Source organism: Schistocerca gregaria, chromosome 11 (assembly GCF_023897955.1).
Source record: "Schistocerca gregaria isolate iqSchGreg1 chromosome 11, iqSchGreg1.2, whole genome shotgun sequence".
Taxonomy (NCBI): domain Eukaryota; kingdom Metazoa; phylum Arthropoda; class Insecta; order Orthoptera; family Acrididae; genus Schistocerca; species Schistocerca gregaria.
Genome location: NC_064930.1, coordinates 94,983,015 through 95,004,826, shown reverse-complemented (window position 1 = coordinate 95,004,826; position 21,812 = coordinate 94,983,015). Strand labels below are relative to the sequence as shown.

Genomic DNA, 21,812 nt, shown 5'->3' with positions numbered 1-21,812 from the left:
CGAACACATCTTATTAGGAACAGGAAACGTTTTTCGGACATGGTCATTCTAAAAATATTCAGACCAAGGTTATCTGCTGTCCAGAAGTCGTGAACATTCTGTCGCCCACCACGGAACACACCAGCAAGGTATAACAAGCCAAGAAAGGCTTTTATTTCGATTGCGTCTGTGTCCTTGCAGCCACTCTCGCGAGCAGAGTTTCCTTTTAGATCAGCTATACGCCTGTTAGTGTTGACCACAATTAGATCTAGGATATCATTACTGATCAATAGGCTCCAGCAGTCAATTTCAGTTACCATTTTCTTTGCGGCTCCAACTACCCCAGGCAGTTTGGTTAGAATATTATGAGGCCGTGTCTGTTGCTTTCCAAGGCACTTTCCTCCGTTTAGTTCCACCCTTACCTAAAATAAAAAATAAGTACATTACACCATTATTAGATATCGTTATTATTACATCTGAAAGCATATTTATTGTCTTTTCTACTGACCAAAATAGTAATGTTCATCAGTTTCCTGCGCTTCATTATTTTCCTCTTCATCAAATTCGTGATCTGTGTCTGAGCCTACAGATCGTGTTTCGAGTATATCTTCGGTTTCTGAATCAGTTTCTGCAAGATCATCATCATCATCATCATCATCAATGGATACCTCGTCGTCGAGAAGAAGGCGATGTACTTCTTCCAAATTCTTAGTATTTTCTAGATCATATCGTTTACTCATTTTGAAAGAGAGTACACGTAGCTACAACGAAACGTTACTTCATTTAGAAGACAACAATGCAACTGCCGACTTGGCGTACGCTGCAAACAATGCAACAGCTGCAGTCATTAACGGCGACAAAGCGTTACCCGAGTTGGCGCGCTGTATCTGAGAGATACAAGCTGTACACGTTCCCACACCTAACTCATTTATGACCTTGTCAGTATCAGGATAAGGCTGAAATTCCTGTGAAGCAACAAGAAATGTATGACACAAGATGTCGTGGGCCAGCAAACCGTTAAGACTGTTCATTGCGGTAATATTAGAGAAAAAGTAGGTCATGTCTCTCATAGGTACATGCGCGACTGTCGCAGGGTTAACTCCGGCGCTGTAAAGAGCGTAAAACGTTGCGTGCACGCTACTGCATAGTTCGGCCATCTGTTGGTAAAATTATGAAGTATTACGAAGCTTTATTGTACGAGCGAGGCGAAGCGAGCGGAGCCGCGGTGAACTGGGCAACTTCGCCAGGCTTCCGTACTTCATCAATGAACTGCTTCATCTGAACGCTTCACGGCAAAGAGTGAAATGAATGAAGTAGTTCACGGGAATGAACGGGTTCGACCCATATCTAATATAAACCACCGGTTTCAAATTCTCGCACCCTTTCGTCAACGGTTACCGTAGGCTTCGGCATTTTCACAGAATACACGTGTTCGTCGCCGCGGCTAGAATAAGAATACAATGAAGAAGTAAAAATAAAAGAAAAAAAGCAGATGGTAACAATGAGTATCCGAACGCGGGTACTGCAATAGCTTCGAAACGATTGAAAAACTGCTTAAACGAACCTTATTTCAACGAAATTAAAAAATAATCATATCGATATTAGTTAAAAGTTTGGTAAGTTAATACATGCAGTAAAATACGCCCTCAGCTTTGAAACCGCAATGGTATGGGTATTGCGCACAATATTGTTTATTCGCAAGGGTTGGCAGTGAGTATACGCAAAATAGTTGTTCTGCCAATCTATGGTCTCTGTAAACTTGACTAATGGCTTAAACACAAGCATGTACAATATTAACGTGGTTTGTGTGCTGTCACAGAGTACACCTTTTTCTTTGTTTGGATGGTTTGAGACTGGGTTCTGATACGTGAAACCGGTCATCAATTAAACAAAAGTATCTGAATTTTGCAACTTTGGCTGTTTTTTTACATCAAACTGGTTAACTCAAGTTGCTGTCCAGCATGCTGGAAACCCAAGATGATGAAATTTATAGCTGTTCTTTTCCGAAGCAGAAATTAATGCAGTCCTGTAGAATGCCTGCCACACCAATCATTCGGAACTCATCGCATATTCGGAAACAAACATCCAAATATTTATTTCAATCTTCGATTTCTAATCAGATGGGAAGGTTAACATCATTTATTGCAGAACATATTTGTATTAGGTGTGGAAAATTATCTGCTACCAGTCACAATAAAATGTTATTTATTTTCACACGACAGGTTTCGGGCTTGCGCCCATCTTCAGGTGTTTATACATTCATGTCCATGTTTGTACTTTTGGAGATCACTGTATAAATACAAAAAAATTATTTGCTGGTGACTACACAGATACAAGTGGGACAATTGTAACAGTAAGGGAGCATTTGATGAAAATACATCTGTACTTACATAAAGATGAAACACCATTATTACAGTTATCCTATAGTGATAGTTTTGCCTCTTAGTTACACACTTGTAGTCATTTTCACGTCCATATTTCAGTGTTACCAAGTATGGCTTCATATTACACTATTATGATGTGCACTCGTGAAATACACTATGTTTACATACAAACATGTGGGCTGTGGTCAAAGAACTTAGATGTAGCAAATGTAAATATGTTGCTCATACAGAAACTTGTAGGTTATTGTCAACGAACTTAGCCACAGTAAGTGCAAGGGTGTAGCATAAATAGAAATTTAAAAAGCTATTATAGACTGCGACATTTCTTGATACACATTATGATTCCCCCCCACATTTTTGTTGGAGAGCTTATATATATATATATATATATATATATATATATATATATATATATATATATATATATATATATATAACTCACAGCTATTTCAAATTAAAAAATGATAGCTAGAACTATTTTGAGCCACACCATTGTCAGAGAAATTACATCTAGGAGATACAATAATGTTACACACATGAAATTTTGAAAGCTATTACACACTGTACAATGCCAGTTACAGCTTGTGCTTACAATATGACTGTTACAGATTACTATGACACTTGAACTGTTGTATGACTGCGACTACATCGAATTTCTATAGAATATTAGTTTGTTATTTCTTGTTACTTTGTTATATCAGAGGATAATTATTTTCTGTTTCTGAATATTTCATGAAATATGTGAAGATAGGATTTGTTTGGAAGTTCCATTTGTTCGTTGAGAACAAGGTCTGGTGAGTTAGAGCTGTGGATATAAATTTCTAGCTCTTCGAGCAGATTCATTTTCTTTCCGTTGCTCACAGTGTGTAGTATTTGTAGGTTATCTGTAATGGCTGTGGCTGAGTGACCATGGTCTTTTAGGTGCGTTGCAAAGGTGGATTTGTCAATTATTTTGCCGGAAGGCATCCATATGCTCACGGTATCTTACAGTGAAACTCCTTCCAGTTAGGTCTGTTTTACCCATAGTGGATGCTGTAGAACTCCGTGACTGTTCCTCACTGTATTACACTTTCCAATTTTTTCCTTTACTTTTACTGTAAGAAGTGGTAGAGTCGTAAGCTGAATGATTCATGACTGTGTTGACAGTGTTAGTGCCCACCTCCTTCCAAATACTTGCATTACATTCATAACAAAATATCAGACCGTGTTGACAATAGTACGATGGAAAAAAAACATACTAACATGCACTGGGACACAAACCTACATCCATTCATATCGTAAACCACGAAAATATCCTTTACGTTATGGCTTACTCAATCGGCTAATGTCTCAATGATCACATTTCTTGAAGCCTTATATCGTCGCTGCATTATTAACCGCATGAAATGTGCAGGATAATGTTTATGTGATAGATTTTCATGCCGCCATTGCTTTGAAACGGCATACTGCGATAATACACTACAAAAGAAAGAAATAATGGAAAATCACACTGTGATCGTTCGTACGCGCTCGCAAAAGTCTAGTTGAAGGGCCACTAGTGACGTCACGACTGTTAAAAGTAGTGCGACAGTTGAACAAGGAACATTTCAACATTAAATACGCCACTGTGCAGTGTTCCCTTTCCTCGGGGTTCTGCCGTGAAAATAGAAAGTAGAAAATCTGATTGGGTTTTGAATTTTGATGGAATAAGGCGGACTCCGTATTTACTTATTGGTGATTGAGATAGTGCTGTAATTTGACCGTGAATGGCAGGCCGGGTCGCCAACACTACAAAAAGCGACAGTAAGGAAATAGCATCAGAAATAAGTTGAAATTTACCTTAGAATTCTGTTAGAAACGAAGTATTTATTATAATATAGTCTTCGTGGCTGCGTCTGGACTGCTTCTTAATTTTCTTGTAGGATGACCTGCTTTCATTGTTCGCTCGTCCTCTTGTTCTCCGTCTGATGAAAATTTCTTTAAGTTGTCGCTGTCAGGATTAATTTATAAATTTGGCGATAACCATTGCGAATCACTACTGAAATAACTTCGTCTTGTAATATAGTTTTAATTTCCACTTAAAATCATTGTTTAATACAGCGCCGAAAAATACGTCTTGAACGTATGAAAACAAAGAGAGTAATAAACTAATTGTTAAAACAAGCACCTACGCAAAAGTAAAAAAAAGAAAGAAAAAAGAAAAAACAAACATAAAAATCTGTTGCTGGCGCAGCGCTGTTCTGCATGCGCGTTCGTAAATCACATCTTTGCTCTGGCGGAGCCGCGGTAGCCAAAATACCGTTACAACTGACATCATTAGATTTACGAAGACACTGAGCAATTTTGTTGAAAAAACGCTGATTTTGCGTTACTTCCTTAAAAACTGTAGAATTCGCGTTATTTCCTGAAAAATCACCAAATTGGCGTTATTCGTCGCGTTATCGTTTCAACGAATTTTACCCGTCCGTATTGATTAACTGTTAATACCACATTAATGCAATAAATGCTCAAAATGATGTCCTCCAACCTCAATGCATTTGGCAATACGTGTAACGACATTCCTCTCAACAGCGAGTAGTTCGCCTTCCGTAATGTTCGCAAATGCATTGACAGTGCGCTGACGCATGTTGTCAGGCGTTGTCAGTGTATCACGATAGCGAACATCCTTCAACTTTCCCCACAGAAAGAAATCCGGGGACGTCAGATCCGGTGAAGTGCGGGCCATGGTATGGTGCTTCAACGACCAATCCGCCTGCTATGAAATGTGCTATTCAAAACCGCATCAACCGCACGCGAGCTATGTGCCTAACATCCATCATGTTGGAAGTACATCGCCATTGTATCATGGAGTAAAACATCTTGTAGGAACAGCGGTAGAACATTACGTAGGAAGTGAGCATACATTGCACCATTTAGATTGCCATCGATGAAATTGGGGCCAATTATCCTTCCTCCGCTTCGTCGCTAAATAGAACGCGTGCAAAAAATCTGTCATCGTCTCGTAATTTCTCTTGTGCCCAGTGGCAGAACTGTACACGACGTTCAAAGTCGTCGTCATGCAATTCCTGGTGCATAGAAATGTTTTACGGGTGCAATCGATGTTGATGTAGAATTCTCAATACCGACGTTTTTGAGATTCCCGATTCTCGCGCAATTTGTCTGCTACTGATGTGCGGATTAGCTGCGAGAGCAGTTAAAACACCTACTTGGGCATCATCATTTGTTACAGGTCGTGGTTGACGTTTCACATGTGGCTGAACACTTCCTGTTTCCTTAAACAACGTAACTATCCGGCGAACGGTCCGGAGACTTGGACGATGTCTTCCAGGATACCGAGCAGCATACATAGCACACGCGCGTTGGGCATTTTGATCGCAATAGCCACACATTAACACGATATCGACTTTTTCCGCAATTGGTAAACGGTCCATTTTGACACGGGTAATGTATCACGAAGCAAATACCGTTCGCACTGGCGGAATGTTACGTGATACCCGCGTACTTATACGTTTGTGACTATTACAGCGCCATCTATCACAAAGCGAAAAAAGTGGTCCAACTAAAACATTAATATATGTAATAAAAATGGGAGTTCCTATTTTTTTAAAAAAATGCAATTGATATCCGTTTGACCTATGTCAGCGCCGTCTAGAGGGGCAGCCATAACATCTGGTTTCCCCCTTCAAGCTAGACGAGTTTCGTTCTTCGTAGTTTTTTCGTTTGATGCTTATTTCGTGAAATATTTGGCCCGGTCACTATCAATGGACCACCCTGTGTAGATATATGAATTACTGACTGCAGAAACAGCATTACGCCGTGCATGTTGATTTTGAGAAAAACGGAAAAATAAGTTTGTGGACCTGAGTGTTCTGTTTTATTTGAGAGCTCTATTTTACTTTGAACGGCACAGTTTCTCGTGATGTCCGGACACTATTTTCCATAATGTAATGATTGCGTATTTAAATTATTATATAATCCAAAGTTCGTGGATATGTACTGTTTCTGAAATCAATTGGTTGCCAGAAATGTAAGTCTTGTGTTATTTAGCAGTTTATTTGTAAATTTATTTTGTTCAGTACGGAAATGATTAGGCTACAAAACAGTTTCTGAAGATCAGCTATATTATTTCTCATTGCCAAAATTGCCGTAAATAAATCTCTATATTGAACACCCATGGAAGTCAGTTTTTGTCTTAACTAAATATTAACTTACCTCTTCACTTTCATTGTCCTCAGTCATGGAATGCTGAGTCAGACCTATGGATTTGCTTTTTCTTGGCAAGCAATGATCCGCCAAAAACAGTAACTTATTATAATACCACAAAGATGGTTTTTATATCTGAAAAATTGTTAGTTCAAATTGACATAGAAAAATGTACGTGGGAAAGCTATATCATAATCCTTTACCATTCAAGATTATGTGCTTTCAAAAATCTGGTGAATATTCAGTGTGATATTTCCAGGAAATAATCTTAAATGTGTCCGGTTTTTGCAAGTAGTAGGTTTCTACATTCAATACAAAATTCATAGTTTTGTACTTACGTCGTTCATCCCAGCGCCACCGCTTTTCGATGATTTTACTTTGGCGTACTCCACTTTAAATTGAGTACGTAAATTGTGCATTTTGCTATAGCACTCCTAGCTCGTCGTATATGGTCGAACCAGACACACGGCACTTGCAACTCTTTAGAGCGTTTCTGCACGCAAGTGTTATTATAAATAAGTTTGCGCTTTTCACGACGTACAGGCACTGTTCTTCCCTATAAGTACATATCAATGCTTCAATCGCTTCCTTGGACCACTGCGGTGCAATTATTAAATAATTATAAGAACTTCCTACCGCACAACAAAGGCTTCCCGCCCAAGCTTTGCGCGTCTGACGTAACAAACGTAACGTCTCATGATTGGCCAACGCAGGTAGCACGCAAGGAACCTTACAAGAAATATAGCACCGGACCTATACTGGAAATCTTACAAGGTTCGCAGCAAGGTAGCCCGCAAGGTAGACGTCGCGCGAGTCAGCAAGGAAACTTACAGCGAATCTTGCTCCGTGTGAGACGGGCTTAAGATAGTGTTTCACAAACATACCTAACCATTATCTGTTACCGTCCTGAACATATCTTTCCTGCCATGGAACTCTGCCAACAGTACTGAAGTAGCATGTCAGATGTTGTCTCACTTCTCTTGCATTGGCTATGATTTGCACCCTGAGCAGCAATGCGAGGAAGACATGGTAATTCATCTACATTGGGAGGGATATATCCTTGAGAGTTTCTGGTAAGTACAAAATTATGTAGCAAGCAACACACTTTTGTAATGAGCTCTACCTTGGAAACAGATAGTGGAATAATTTGTGTGCAGCAAAGTTCTGAATTTGTTTGACATTATGCCAAAGGCATTTTCCACAACTGTACGTGCTCTACAAATTCTGTAGTTAAAAATTCTTTTTTCAGGTCTCATGTCACATTCAAGATATGGTTTCATTGAATTCTCCTTTAACGCAAAAACATCATCTGCCAAAAACATGTAGGGAACACAGATGTCAATTCCTGGGAGTGGACACGTTGGTGGAAAATTTAATGAACCATCCGTGAGTTTCATGAACAAGGCACTCTCTCTGAATATTACACCATCATTCATTCTCCCATTTCTGCCGATGTCACAAATAAAAATTTATAATTAGCATCTACTACAGCTAAAAGAACTATGCTGTTGTGACCTTTGTAGTTTCTGAATGATGAACCATCAGAGCGCAGAGGCCTAAACTTGAAGTGAAATGTTTCCCATCAAGTGCTCCACTGCAATGCGGGAATTGCCAGAGGCTGTGGAACCCATCTTCTATTACTTTCCACTCGGCAGGATCACGTGGACTGCAAATTACATTTTATTTCACTGTTGTGCCATACCAAGAAGAAAATAGTAGCAGATACTTATAGCATTTATCTGCGGCTCACCTGTATAGCATTACCTCCTAACACGTTTGCTATGGCCGTCAAAATCTCAATTAAAGATGAAAAATACAGATACAATGACACATTTGTAAAAACACATGCAAAATCTTAATGAATCACTGTTTCGAAACCCTGTATAGCCGTCAACATAAAACATTTAAAGGATCTAAACATCGCCTGAATAAATTGCTAGCTCAGGAATGGTAAAAATCTCTCGACGGCTTAACCGTTGAGGAGTATTAATGGTTTGAAGAACCTCATGTATGTTGTAGACAATATCATCAGGCTTTTTAGGCCACTTCCAACGAGCACCAGATTTAATCTTGCATTGACACGAATTTCACAGTCGCTTACCATTTCAGTTATTTTTCCTTGATAGAGACCCCCCCACCTCAAAATTCACAATTACGAACTGTCCTACATTTAAATCTTCGATTTCTAGGTGAGACACCTCAGGTACCAGTATTCTGCTTCCTTCGTGGATAGCGATGGTACTGGTGAATACATCACTGAAATCTTCTGATCCTAGGCTGTCATCTGTATCTTGGAGGGACACACATCTTCTCCATCAGAGTCGGAGTTATCTGTCACTTCTTCTTGCTTACCTGCTCTCAGCTTGGACTGGCTTGCCTTCGATGTAGATGGTACAGATTCTTCTACCTCTTCTGCAGAGATACTTTTGCCTGGTGGAACAGTCGGTGTCTTTCGCCTTTTTGTTTGAAGGGGTTTGTAAGCTCTTCTCCTCACTTCTCAATTTTCTCCAAGAAAGTGTCTCCTAGAGCTGCAGTTTCCTCAACTGACATCCCTTGTGATGGCAGTCTCTTGAGGACTTGTTCCCTGTTGGAAGGATGTGGGACAGCGGTGGAATAATTGTTTAATGTTCCTATTATTTATTTAATGCTGTTGTTTGCCGTTCTCAACACTGGCTCTCTAACTACAATATTGGCAAACAGAAAGTGATTAGCAAAACGTGAAGCCTGTAATTAGTATTCCTAGTGCCTACTTCATCTGAGAAATACACTTATAGCTATAGCTTGTAGCTCTGATGAATTAGGATATTGTCTGGGATTCATAATCAAAAACCAATCTCTCTAAAATGTTCACTATATTCTGAAAGTCACAGACTAAAAGAATCCACGCAATCCAACTACCAGAGCAGTTCAGAGTCTAATGCACTGATGTAACTATAACTGTTCAAATTAAATGTTTAAGTGAATGCTCGCCATAATTTGATGATAATGTTCATCAAACGCCACGCTAATAATGGTAGAATGTCTGTCCTGCGGCGGCACGTAAAAATACGACATACACAAACTAAAGATAGATCATTAACGTCATCCCAAAATTAACAGTTCACTCGAAAACGATGTAATAGTTACGTATCCCGAGTAACTTATTACTGCATCCAAGACTGTTTATATCAACGATACCGGCGCGACGCGACTTCCCGGCACAGGTGGTGCGCTAATCAGCATCTGGAGAGAACTGGGGCCTTCCTTTCATCGTCGTCGTCGTGCGTGACAACTCGTGCATTCACTGCACGTTTTGGGCAGGTTAAGCAGGGCCTGCTGTTCCTGCGTCAGAGATCGCAATTTGTCGTTGTGGTCCTCACGTTTTGTTCGTCTTCACGTCTTCACGCTTCGTAATTTTTCTTCTCTTGCTGCTTGGATTACTCCAGCAGCAGGTCTGGCCATCTGGTCGCTGGGCGCCAGTGGGGTTGGTTTCCCAGCCCCCTGACCAGCGGGTTTTCGGAGGTCCTCGTCAACTCATAAAATGGTGTAGCGAGCGCGCGGAAGCGGCGCTCCAACATCTGGACTCCAGCGGCGTCGTGCAGCCTGCGTGTGCCGTAGTCCCTCGGCAGGTGTAGAGCCAGCCGAAGGGCTTTATTCTGCACACGCTGCAGCGTCTGGATGTGCATTTCTGCCGCGTTTCCCCACACCACGGCCGCGTACTCTAGCACTGGCCTGATGAGTGCTAGGTACAGCGAGAGGCCGCAGTGGGGGGGCAGTGTCGTCGTTGGGTTGAGGAGCGGGTACAGCAGGCGCAACCTGCCGAGCGCTCGGCCCCTCAGCTCCCGGATGTGTGGACCCCACGTCAGGCGTCGATCGAGGGTGACGCCGAGGTATTTTCCTGTGCGCGACCACGGGATGGGGCCTCCCATGATCCGCACTTGCAGCAGCGCGTCGGGAATGCGGCGGTGCGTGAATATCACCGCCTGGCTTTTCCCGGCGTTGAACTTGAGCCGCCATTTGGTGGCCCAGGCTCCAATCTCGTTGCAGGAGAGCTGCAGCCGGCGGCGCATTAGCTGCGCGTCCTTGCTGCGAGTGTAGATGGCGGTGTCGTCCGCGTAGAGCGCCAGGTGCACCCTCGGCGTCGTCTTTGGCACGTCGGCGGTGTACAGAGAGTACAGCAGTGGGCCAAGCACGGACCCCTGCGGTACTCCTGCTCGGATGTGGCGCGCCGTTGACACGCCACCGTCAGCGCGCACATGGAAGGTGCGCCCGCGCAGGTACGACTGGAGAAGGCGGACGTGCGACACAGGAACCCCCTGTACCAGCAGCTTGTACAGGAGGCCGTCGTGCCACACGCTATCGAAGGCCCTAGAAACATCAAGGAAAACCGCCCCGAGGTACTCGCGATGTTCCAGGGCCCCCATTGCCTGCTCCACCAGTCGTAGTAGCTGATGCTGCGTAGCATGACCGCGGCGGAATCCGAACTGCTCGTCAGGAAGCAGGCCTTCTTCACTGACGTGGCGCTGCAGTCGGATCGAGTAAATCCTCTCGAAGGTTTTCGAGAGGGAAGGCAGGAGGCTTATTGGGCGATAGCTTTGCGCCAGCCTAGGATCTTTGCCAGCCTTCGGGATGGCGACCACCTCTGCGTGTTTCCACGCAGCAGGGTAGACGCCAGTGCGAAGGATGGCGTTGAATATCGCTGTGACGACACGCACTGCTTCCGGCGGCAGCTTCTTCAGCAGTGCGTTACCCATCTTGTCACATCCCCCTGCCTTCCTGGGCTGCAGGAAGTTGAGGTGATGTTGGACCTCTTCTTCTGTTGTCTCTGTGAGGATGTCGTCCTCTTCCTGCTGGGTCAGGTACAGTGGGAGGCGCTCGTCCACCTCGCGGATCATGTCGTCATCGACGACGTCGTCCACCGGTGTAAAGTTTTCCGCGAAGGCGTCCGCAAGGACGCTCGCCTTGGCATCTGGTTCCGCGACGACGTCTCTGCCAACTTGCAGCGGCGGGATGCGTTGGCCCTTTCTCAGGAAGCTCTTAGTTACGGCCCATGCGCTTCCGTCATCGATTCTGAGCGTGGCTATTTTGCCAGCCCAGTCCCGATTTCGGTGGTGGCTGACGGCCGCCGATATCTCGCGGCGCAGGCGATTTAGCAGGCGTTTGGTGGCGGGGCTTCTCGTGATCTGCCACTCACGGAAGACCCGGTTCTTCTCACGGATGGACATCAAGATATCCGGCGGAAGCTGCTTGGATTTATCCATCGGCTTCCTTGGTCGCTGTGGCGCCGCCGCATCTGCCGCCGCGAGTGTGTAGTGGGTGAACGCAGCTAGCGCGGCGTCCACCCCCTCCACGTCCGGATCGGGTGTGGCGGTGACCGTCTCTGCTAGGTGCTGTTGGAAGTGCGCCCAATTGGTGTTGAGGCGGGCGCTGCGGTGCTCAGGTGGGGCCATCCCGTCTGTGTCCATGTCAAAGATCACTGGCAGGTGATCTGAGGACAGGGCACAGCGCGTGGTCGCGATCGCGTTGTGAGCTGCCCCTTTCACGATCGCGATGTCTAGAACATCGGGACGGCCACGCTTCGGGTAGTGCGTGGGGTCGAAGGGACCCAGCACTATGGCGTCGTGGAGGTTTGCGACCCGGAGTAGTCGTCTGCCGCTGATGGTGGTGACCCTGGAGTTCCACTCCGGGTGTTTAGCATTGAGATCGCCGCCGATGAAGAGGTGCCCGCGCATCGACAGCAGCGTCTCGATGTCCCTGGATTGCAGGTGTCCCGACGGTTGTCGGTACGCTGCCACGAACGTGACGTGGCCTGCGGAAGTGCAGACGACGACGCCCGTGGTTTCCAGAGTCGGCGTCTCTGGGAGTAGAACCTGGTGATGGCGCAACGACGTTTTGACGTACACCGCCGTTCCGCCTCCATGGGTTGCCCGGTCCGTGCGGTAGCAGCGGAAATTTGCAGCCCTCACGTCCACGCCTGGCTTCAGCCAGGTCTCGGTGACGAGGCAAACGTCCACGTGCTCATCACGCAGGAACTGGCGGAATTCTCCCGCTTGGGTTCTGATGCTGTTCGCATTCCACACACAAACGGTTAGGCCCTGGATGTGCCTATCCATGTTTGGGTGTGGGGACAGCTGGTGTGGTGATGGCCTGAACGGCCGACTGCACTGCAGACGCAATCATCTGCGGAAGTTGTGTCAGGAACAGCTTGAAGTCCTCCCTCATGGCCCTGACTTCTTCCGCGACACTCGCTGCAGAAGTCCTGTCAGTGCCTGGGGGTGGTGCCGCTGCCTGGTCTCGAACAGCAGGCTGTGGAGCTGGCGTCTCGCGGGCAGGACGCTCCCTCCGCCGACCGCGCCGGCGGCCGCCCCTCGCTGTTGCAGGCTGCTCTCTCGGCGGTCCGCGCCCGTGAGCGACTACCGCCTCTGGAGCAGGCTCGGACTGGTTGCCACGCCCCCGTTCGACGGCGGCGTCGGCAGGACGCTGCTCAGTTGACTTGGCGGGTGCCTTGTCAGTGGCAGCGTTTGCGTAACTTCTCCCGGACTGCACCCGCGCGGAGTGCGCCGGTTGTCCTCGTTGTTTTGCGGTGGCACGCCGGAAGGCAGTGCAGCCGCGGTAGCACGCCACGTGTTTCTCGCCGCAATGGCAGCAAGTGGGCGCGTCCTTTCTCGGAATCTTACAATCTTTAGTGGCGTGGTCCCCCGCGCATTTGACGCAGCGAGGAGGCATCTTACAGTACTTCGCTACGTGGTCGAGGGCCTGGCAGTTGAAGCACTGCGGCGGGCCTCGTCTCCTGCGTAGCTTCTCCACGGTGACGCCGACGTCGGCCACGTGCGTCAGCTGGAAGATTTTGCGGTTCTCGATGGTGTCATCGAGAACCGCCATAAACAGCGGCATGTCGGAGTGGTCCCTGGGCGACTTCATGCGCGCTGTGGCGCGGATGGGAAAGCCCAGATCTTCAAGCAGCTCCCGCAGGTACCCTGGGTCCATGCTGAACGGGAGCTTGCGAAAGACGACCTTCAGCGTCTTCACCGGCTCCGAGGAGTAGGTGAAGCTGTGAAGCCCCTCCTTTTCGGTGAGGTCCATGACCCCACGGTAGTCTTCAGCTGTTTTGGTGATAACGCGATGTAAGTCGCGCCCTGCGACTCGAAACGTCACGTTCCCCTTAACAACCGCTTTGATTTTCTCTCGGAACTCTTTGAAGCCGCCGGTCCACTTGATGACCACAGGGGGCGGTGGGGGCGACTTCCTCTGCTGTTGGCTCTCCATGGGCTCTCCAGCGTCATTTGAGAGGCCGGAGTACCGGTTGCCGGTGTTGATGGCCGACTGTTGGGCGAGCACGACAGCTCTGGCTGTGTGCTTGCGGGAGGGCTGTGTGAAGCCCTCATCGTCAGCGGTCGGGGGAAGGGTCTTGTTACCCTTCCTCGATGCTTTCCGCTGTGTGCGGAGCGTGGGTGCGCTGCTGTTCGAGCTAGTGGCAGACCTCTTGCAGGTGGTGGCAGCACTCGCGTCGGCAGGCCGCTTGCGCGAGTGCTTTTCCACCTCCATGGTTTCAGCTGCCGGTTTTGTGCCTGGGATGAGTCCCATCAGGAAGGCAAGCTGCCTTTCTGCCTCCGGCGTATGCGCTGCATCCATTGAAGCCACTGGCGCCAGTGACTTGGTTTGCTCCGGAACAGTTGCCGAAGCATCCGTTTCGGCCCTCGGTTGCTGAACGGCCAGCACTGTGGCCGCGCTGCTGTTTTCCTTGGTAGCGCAGGACGACGCCGACGGGCCGCCAACGTCAAGTACGCGGGCGTAGGCGTGCAGGGGCAAGCCCCCATCCGCCGAAAGTGCCCGTCGGCTCCTCTGCGTATCTCCGTTCCTGCTGGGCCGGACAGTCGTAGGTGGCCGGCGGTTAGCGGCCGCCGACGGGGCAGGCCCCGCCGACAAGCCGTCCGCCGAACCACTCGCTGCCTCAGCCGTGGCTGAGGTCGCATAACGACTGCGCCGGTCCGTAGAGCTGTCCGACTCGTGGTCCATGTCCATCTGCCGGGTTGTTGCCGTTGGGGGGCCGGATGGGGTCGCCGACAGAGCAAGCTCTGCCGGACGACGATCCGCCACACCCTTCACATCTTCACAGCGGTCTGCTCGGTTCGGCATCTCTAGCAGCCCAGGGCCTTCCTTTCATGCGCAGCGTTCTACATATAAAGCCGCGGTGCGGACGGCTAAGGGAACGCCTGATCAAATCTGCTGTCCCGACTAGCCGCTGGGCTAGTAATGCACCACTTTTTAAGTTATCGAATAAATCATTGCTTCCTTTGTTGATGTCTGGTGAAGCTTTCAATTTAATTGTGCAATCAGCACACAAGTAATTAAGCATAATAAAAGTCTGACGTGGCTAAGTCAAATATTTTGGGCGAGAGAATTAATTTAATTACACTACACGCAGTAGACGATCTCGGAACTTGCCCTTTGGAGATACGCTATCGCTATAGTTCTATAGTTATTCCGTCGAAACTTCTCACATGTTTATGATTATAGCGGATCTCCCTTCTACTTAAATTTAAACATCCTAGCTTTATTTATTCGCCTACTTAATCTATCTTGCTTCCTTAATTTCTAAGACAAAAACCAGAAAATCATGAATTTCAACTAAAATTTTAATTTGTGAGATCCAGAATACTGTTTCTACTAAATTATTATGCAAAAGAAATCTAAATATAATTTTTTAAGTTTCTAGCTCTCTCTGTTGCGCCAATGATTTTTACAGAAAAAACATCCAAATTTCGAAAATGGTTAAAGTTATTGAACTGATATCCAACACACATTGATTTTGTATTACTCCTGACATGCTAGAAACGTTTCAGGTTATTTACATCATTTTAAAGTATTGCGCAATATTTATGACGTCAGAGCTAGTTATAGTGGACTGGCTGGCACACAATGGAAAGACTGATGTGAATTTTATAAGGCGTGAGTAGGCTGCTTCCCTACAAGGACACAATCCAGACTTACGAAAACCACTCTGCAAGTTGACGTGAGAGCCAGAGCTAAGAAGGTCGTTTCACAAATTTTTTAGAAGGCGAGGAAACTGATCCTTTGGCATCGATGTGCAGCGAGTTCCAGCAAAGGATGCTTTCCAGTTGGAAATAATTTTCCTCCAGTGGACCTTCATTGGCCGAAAATAGGCGACATCGAGAGGCTGCAGCAGATGAGTTGCATTTGGGGCAAAGAAGTGAACCTTATATTATGTTGTTCACAAAGGTGTAGCACTTGTATATTGATATGGGAGCTTAAGTTGTCTCCAATTAGCACCTTCAAGCCATCTTTGCGGCGCAAAGTGGGCAACATGAGGTACATAAACCAGTCTTCAAACGTATGGACGTCGAACCATCCAGATTTGGACCTATTGTAACGAGCTTCTGGCGGTCCATTCTCAGTCCATGTCGTCTATAATTTTTCTGCCTTATAAGTGACGTACAGGGGTGCCAAGTTACCGGCAGCCATTCCCGCAAACCATAATCCAGGTACTTACAGGATACTTAGTCCCCGTTTTTGTAATGATCTTGCCCCATACCTGCCAACCTTCAAAAACCAAAATTCAGGAGATTCAGTTTTAAAAATCAGGAGATATGAAAGATCAAAAAGCTGTGCCTCATTTTGGTATACACTTGAGATAACTGAAAAGTTTTCCTTTAAGGCGCCACAAAGCTATATAATGGCTAAAAACACACAGAAATATTGGAAATACCCAAAATGTTGACTCCGTAACCCTTATTTGTTGTTTCGTCCAGCTAATTGCTGTTAGGTTGGGATGTTTTTTGGCATTAGAAAAAAAGAATGATTGCCGTAAAACAGCATCCACTCTACTGTTCTGTGACACACGTGAAAACTGTAAAAATAGGCTCGCCAACTGGTTCTCCGGTGCATCACTCTTAAAACGTTTCGAGATAATACACAATAGTGTTCTCAATTATTTAGCAATGTTGTTATCCGTTCACATCAAGGTCAATTAAATTTCCAATACGTGATTAGGATGGAGAAAATATTGTAACACATAGGTATAATTATCTTTTCACGAAACACTTCGCATTTCTATTGATTTAAGGAATTAAATGTTGAAGATTTATCCTTTCTGAGAAATTCTTTGTTGAAGTTTTGCTGAAAGCAGTCACCTTGTAGTCTTGATTTTACTGTCAACAATCTCTACAAATTTTCATCACCAGTAGATGATCTAAACTATGTCCTTGTTTTAGTTACTTGACTAAATATCCTCTCACATTCTGCATTACTATGAGGGACTGTTAGAATACCTAACATAACACGAATTAATTTTGTAATATCAGAGACCACTGCACATCAATTCTTTCTTCCCTTAAGATTTCATGCGGTGTATCATATATCTGAAATACACAAAACTGGGATTGTAATTCATCCATGGCATCATGCTGTTTACCTGCATCTGCATTCAATAATACAGAGGAAACTCGTTTAACGGTCATCCTCGGAACCGTGGTCGTGACGGTTGAGCGAATAAATGGATAACAGAAACACTGTGTTCCTCCAAAACATAACCTCAGTCCATTATTTTATGTATAGACACATATCACTCTCACAGTAATGTAATAATATTTCGGAGCGAAAACAAATTAAACGCGATTGTAATATCAAATAAAACTATTACATGATAAAAACATCCGTACAGTAGCTACAAAAGTGGCAAAATGCGTAATGTACAGTACTGTACTGTGCTATAAACTTACAGGTGAAATAGTTTATCCAGCTTGGAAGTAGTCAGTCAACTTCTTCTTCCTTTTTGATGTTCGAGCTTTCACCGCGGCAATATTTCGTATTTTTCGGAGCAGTAGTGCCTGCGTTGCATTAGCCTCTTTTTGACTTTCAAACCATTCTATACACTTAGACAGCATTGTTTTGGTCTCTGAAAGTCTAATAGTTTGTTTTTCTTCATTATTTGAACACTCGTCTTCATCAGCCCCTTCTTCTTTTGTGGCACTTACGCTGGCAACAATTTCGTCATCACTCAAAATTTGAAAACCCCCGTCCGCGGTGGTCTCGCGGTTCTAGGCGCGCAGTCCGGAACCGTGCGACTGCTACGGTCGCAGGTTCGAATCCTGCCTCGGGCATGGATGCGTGTGATGCCCTTAGGTTAGTTAGGTTTAAGTAGTTCTAAGTTATAGGGGACTAATGACCACAGCAGTTGAGTCCCATAGTGCTCAGAGCCAACCCCGTCCGCTTTGTACACTCTAACCACTCTGATACTTCTTCTGACGGCAAATTTGTGCTGATTTGTAAATTATTGCACAAATTGACCATCTCGTCAACTGTCACACTCTCAGGTTCCTCCGATTCTTCACCTCTAGGTTGAGGCCAAAGTTTATTCCATCCGTTCTTGAGATTTGACACTGACAAATCACTCCATGCACTGGCAACATTGAAAATGGCATCTTTAATACTGTAAGACCTCCAAAACTGTTTTACAGATGTTGATTCATCAGATGAGAGCAAACTTTCGATAAATATTTTTCTATAACGACGTTTCATGTTTTCGATGATTCCCTGATCCATGGGCTGTATAAGTGAAGTTGTGTTTGCTGGAAAGAAGAGAGATGTTATGTTGCCGTCATCACTTTTCATTTCACAAGTAGGGTGCGTTGGGCATTGTCTAATAGCAATAGCGCTTTCTGTGGCAACTTTTTTTTCAGCCAAATGTGCTCTAACTGGAGGTACAAATTGTTTGTGAAACCGGTCAGAAAAAAATTGATTGATCCATCATAGCACTCTTCTGGGTGTAGTATTGTGCAGGGAGAGCATTCAAATTCAAATTCTTGAATGCACGAGGTTTTCTTGATTTCCCAATCACAAGTAGGGGTAGCCTATGATCGCTGGTCGCATTTGCGCAAACGAGCAGTTTTTTGTGTGTGATGGCTGGGGTTCTAGCTTCTTAGGAGCTTGGTCCCCCGTGTGTGCAGGATAGGTTTTCTTAATTGGGGGCTCCATTTATATATTGACAAAAACCAATAATTGGGTCTCCATTTTTGGCGCTTTGGGACTCACCGTGGGCACTTTCGCCCTTTAGTGGTCCTGATTTGATGGTGGTTCATGGGGTTTGCGTTGCCTTGGTTCTCTGTTGGTTGCTATTGTTGTTTGGCGTTTACCTGTTGCTTGTTTGTGTGTGTTTTTTTCCTTCTTCCCTATTGCCTTGTCTCTTGGATTCTTCCTGTCTGTCTTCTTTCTTCGCTATTCTCAGTTCCTAAGTTGGTGTTGACTATTGTTAGTTCCCAATAATTGACAGAGGTAGCCTGACTTTGTGCCAGGCGGTTGGTTCCACTGTGGCAATGTTTTCAAGCCTGTTGTTTGTAGGTCTGAGTCTTTCTACCTTTGTCACCAGTTTCCTTGTGGCTTCTGCGATTTTTTTATGCTATACCTGGCATCTCCCTGTGGATTGCCTCTGTGTTGGTCCATGGAGGTGCGCGTAGAGTGAGCTTTAGTCATCTGTTCTGTAGTGTCTGGAGTTTCTTTATGTTTGTTTTACACGTGATGCCCCATGAAGAGCACCTGTACAGGATTGCAGGCTGTGTTGTTGCTTTGTATATCCGCATCTTGGTCCGGTTTGTCATCTCTTTGCTCGTCAGTAGTTGGTAGATCGCGTGGATTGCCTTTGTGATTCTCGTCGTCTTTTCCTTGATGTGGTCCGTGAATAGCATTTTCGTATCTAGTGTGACTCCTAGATATTTTACCATATTTGTCCAGTTGATTCTGTGTGCAGTAAGTTCTATTCTGCCTTGGATATCTGGACTGCGTATTGTGAACAGGATGGCTTTAGTCTTTTATGCACTTATTTTTATTTTATTTAATTTTGCCCATTTGTCAGTTTGGTTTGTTTGTTCCTGTAGTCTTCTTATTGTGGTGTCTAGCCTTCTGTGACCTGTGAGTTTTGTTGTGTCATCAGTGAATTGGGCCGGTACTGTGTCCTCTGTTTTTGGGATGTCATTCACGTACACTGTGAAGAGGGTGGGAGACAGTACCGACCCCTGTGGTATTCCTTCCTCCAAGATCTTGTTTCTGATCTCTGTCCTTTTACTTTTACGAAACATCTTCTGTCAGCCATGAAGCTGTTGATTATGCGGAGGTAGCATCTGGGTATGCCCGTGTATTATTTTAATTTCACCAGCAGATTGTTTCTCCACACCTTGTCATACGTTTTTTCTACGTCCAGCATTAGTGCTGCAGTGTATTTTGCCAGGTTCATTGATTTCATAATCTCCTCCGTGATTCTCAGGAGTTGGACCTCTGCTGATAGTGTTTGCTGGTACGCGAATTGTTCTCGCCTGATGACGTTTCCGTACAAGAGAGGTTGCCTTATTCGTGGGAGTAGGACTCGTTCTAGTAGCTTTGACATGGTGCAGAGTAAGCTAATCGGGTGGTGGTTCAAGGGTTTCTTCAGGTCTTTCTCTGCCTTGGATATCGATACAATCTTGCTAATTTTCCACGCAACTGGAAAGTAGTTGAGTAGCATGCATGCATTTATGATGCGTGTTAGTAGAACCAGCGGTCGTCGTGGGATGTGTTTTAGTTCTTCATTTGTGACGTTGTCTGGTCCAGGTGCTGAGCACTGATCCGATCTTTTTGTACTGTGAAACCTGGAGCAGCTTTTTCAGAGAGTGTTGCTAATGTCTTTTGTGGCAAAGCCTTCCAATGAAGCCCAGTTTCATCACAATTGTAAACTTGCTCCCTAACAAGATTCAATTCAGCCATTTTTTTTTTCTTTAAACTGCTCCCGGAACTCAGCAATTACAGAGCTATCCGCGCTGAGTTTTTCTCCACTGATATCAAGTTGGCGAATGCCATGACGAAATTTAAACTTGTCGAGCCATCCGATACTTGCTTTAAAAGAAGAGTCACCATCAAGTTTGTTGTTCATTTCAACAGCCTCGATCATTATTATAGGGCCTGAAAGTGGAATCCCCTGCCTTTTTGCTTGTATAAACCTTCGGTACATTGCAGTGTCCAATTCATCATATTTTGCAGGTTTCATTGTCTTTCTTGTTCGCCCATGTCCATCCATGCTCTGCAATGTTGACACGTTTTTCTATTTTATCAGCATCACGTTTTATATCGTTAACTGTTGTTCTTCCAATACCATAAATCAGCGCTACACTTGTCGCAGTTTCGCCCTTTCTTAAGCATTTTATAATTTCAAGTTTTTGATTAAGTCCTAAAACAACACGTTTACGTTTTTCAGACATTTTATCAAGTCACTGTATCACACACACCTGCACTAAATACGGTAGTGTAAAATATTAGTCAATAAAGCTTATTCAAGTGGAAAACAGCCCGCTAGATACATTGCGACAATTACAGTCCTCTCGCCACAACTGGAAACCGATCCAGTGGTGATTGTTGACTCACAAGTGAGACAAAGACAAGAAAAGGGGGAGATATGTTAGCACGTCAACTGAAGGTAATATTTTATGTACCATTCTACGGTGGGCGGGTGCACTCACTTCCCACTAAACTAGAGTAAATAAACAAAGCGAATGCGTCAGTGCACTTTAGAGCATTCTGTTATTACAGTATTATTGTGCTGTTACAGCAGTGACGGTTAACAGAAACTGACGGTTTAAAGAGTGATGGTTAATCGAGTACTGTACTGGAAAAGTTTCCACAAAATACTTTAGGGTATAAAAGGATGCATTGGAAACAGATCTGATTTGCACAACTGTTGTATTCCTCGGCATTTCACTCTTCAATGGGAATTTGTGAACCATGTAGTCACAGGCGGCAATTCAGTATTTCCGAACAGATGAGAAGAACTCCACCTTCTCATCATGCTTGAGGCAATCCACAAGTTGAGAGTGGTACAAATGGCTCAGAGCACTATGGGACCCAACATCACACACACCCATGCGCGAGACAGCATTCGAACCTGCAGTCGCGCGGTTATGGACTGAAGCGTCTAGAACCTCTCGGCCACCGCAGCCGGCCAAGTTGAGAAGTACGACTGCCAATGACCAAATCACAATCATCCTTCTGGTTTCTTCTGTTGTGGTAATCAACGTCAAAAGGAGAACAGGATTTTATCACCGTAGATAGCACAAATTTAGACATCAAATTCTGTAACGTGTCGAGCAACAGATCTTGCAGTAAATGGATGGTAGGTACACTTGATTGCAAAATTACATTTGTTTTGTCAAATGTAGGTATAACATTTGACAAAAACAGACACAAAGCCATATTTAAATCTGATGACAGAAACATAAAAATCCTTTCTTCACGAGATAGGTTGTACTT

The 21,812-nt window shown here is 45.0% G+C and overlaps 1 protein-coding gene across 1 annotated transcript; it reads right to left on the bottom strand.

Moving 5' to 3' along the window:
* Window positions 1-479: 479 nt before the first annotated feature.
* LOC126295044 (nucleolar and coiled-body phosphoprotein 1-like) lies at window positions 480-14,660 on the bottom strand. The gene is made up of 3 exons (XM_049987293.1): window positions 13,695-14,660; window positions 12,756-13,028; window positions 480-740 (listed from the first exon to the last, which is right to left on the bottom strand). Exons 1-3 carry the CDS (start codon window positions 14,658-14,660, stop codon window positions 480-482), a joined length of 1,500 nt encoding a protein of 499 aa, XP_049843250.1.
* Between the last annotated feature and the right edge of the window lie 7,152 nt (window positions 14,661-21,812).

Bases quoted from the DNA above. Each gene is read 5' to 3' on its own strand.
- LOC126295044 (XM_049987293.1), bottom strand. From the start codon at position 14,660: ATGCCGAACCGAGCAGACCGCTGTGAAGATGTGAAGGGTGTGGCGGAT. The intron at 13,029-13,694 runs GTTGTTAAGGGG...GCCACTGACAAG, and splicing joins TCCGAGAGAAAATCAAAGCG to GCACCCGCCAAGTCAACTGA. The intron at 741-12,755 runs GTCAGGGCCATG...GTTTCGTTGTAG, and splicing joins CAGCGAGTGTCGCGGAAGAA to CTACGTGTACTCTCTTTCAA.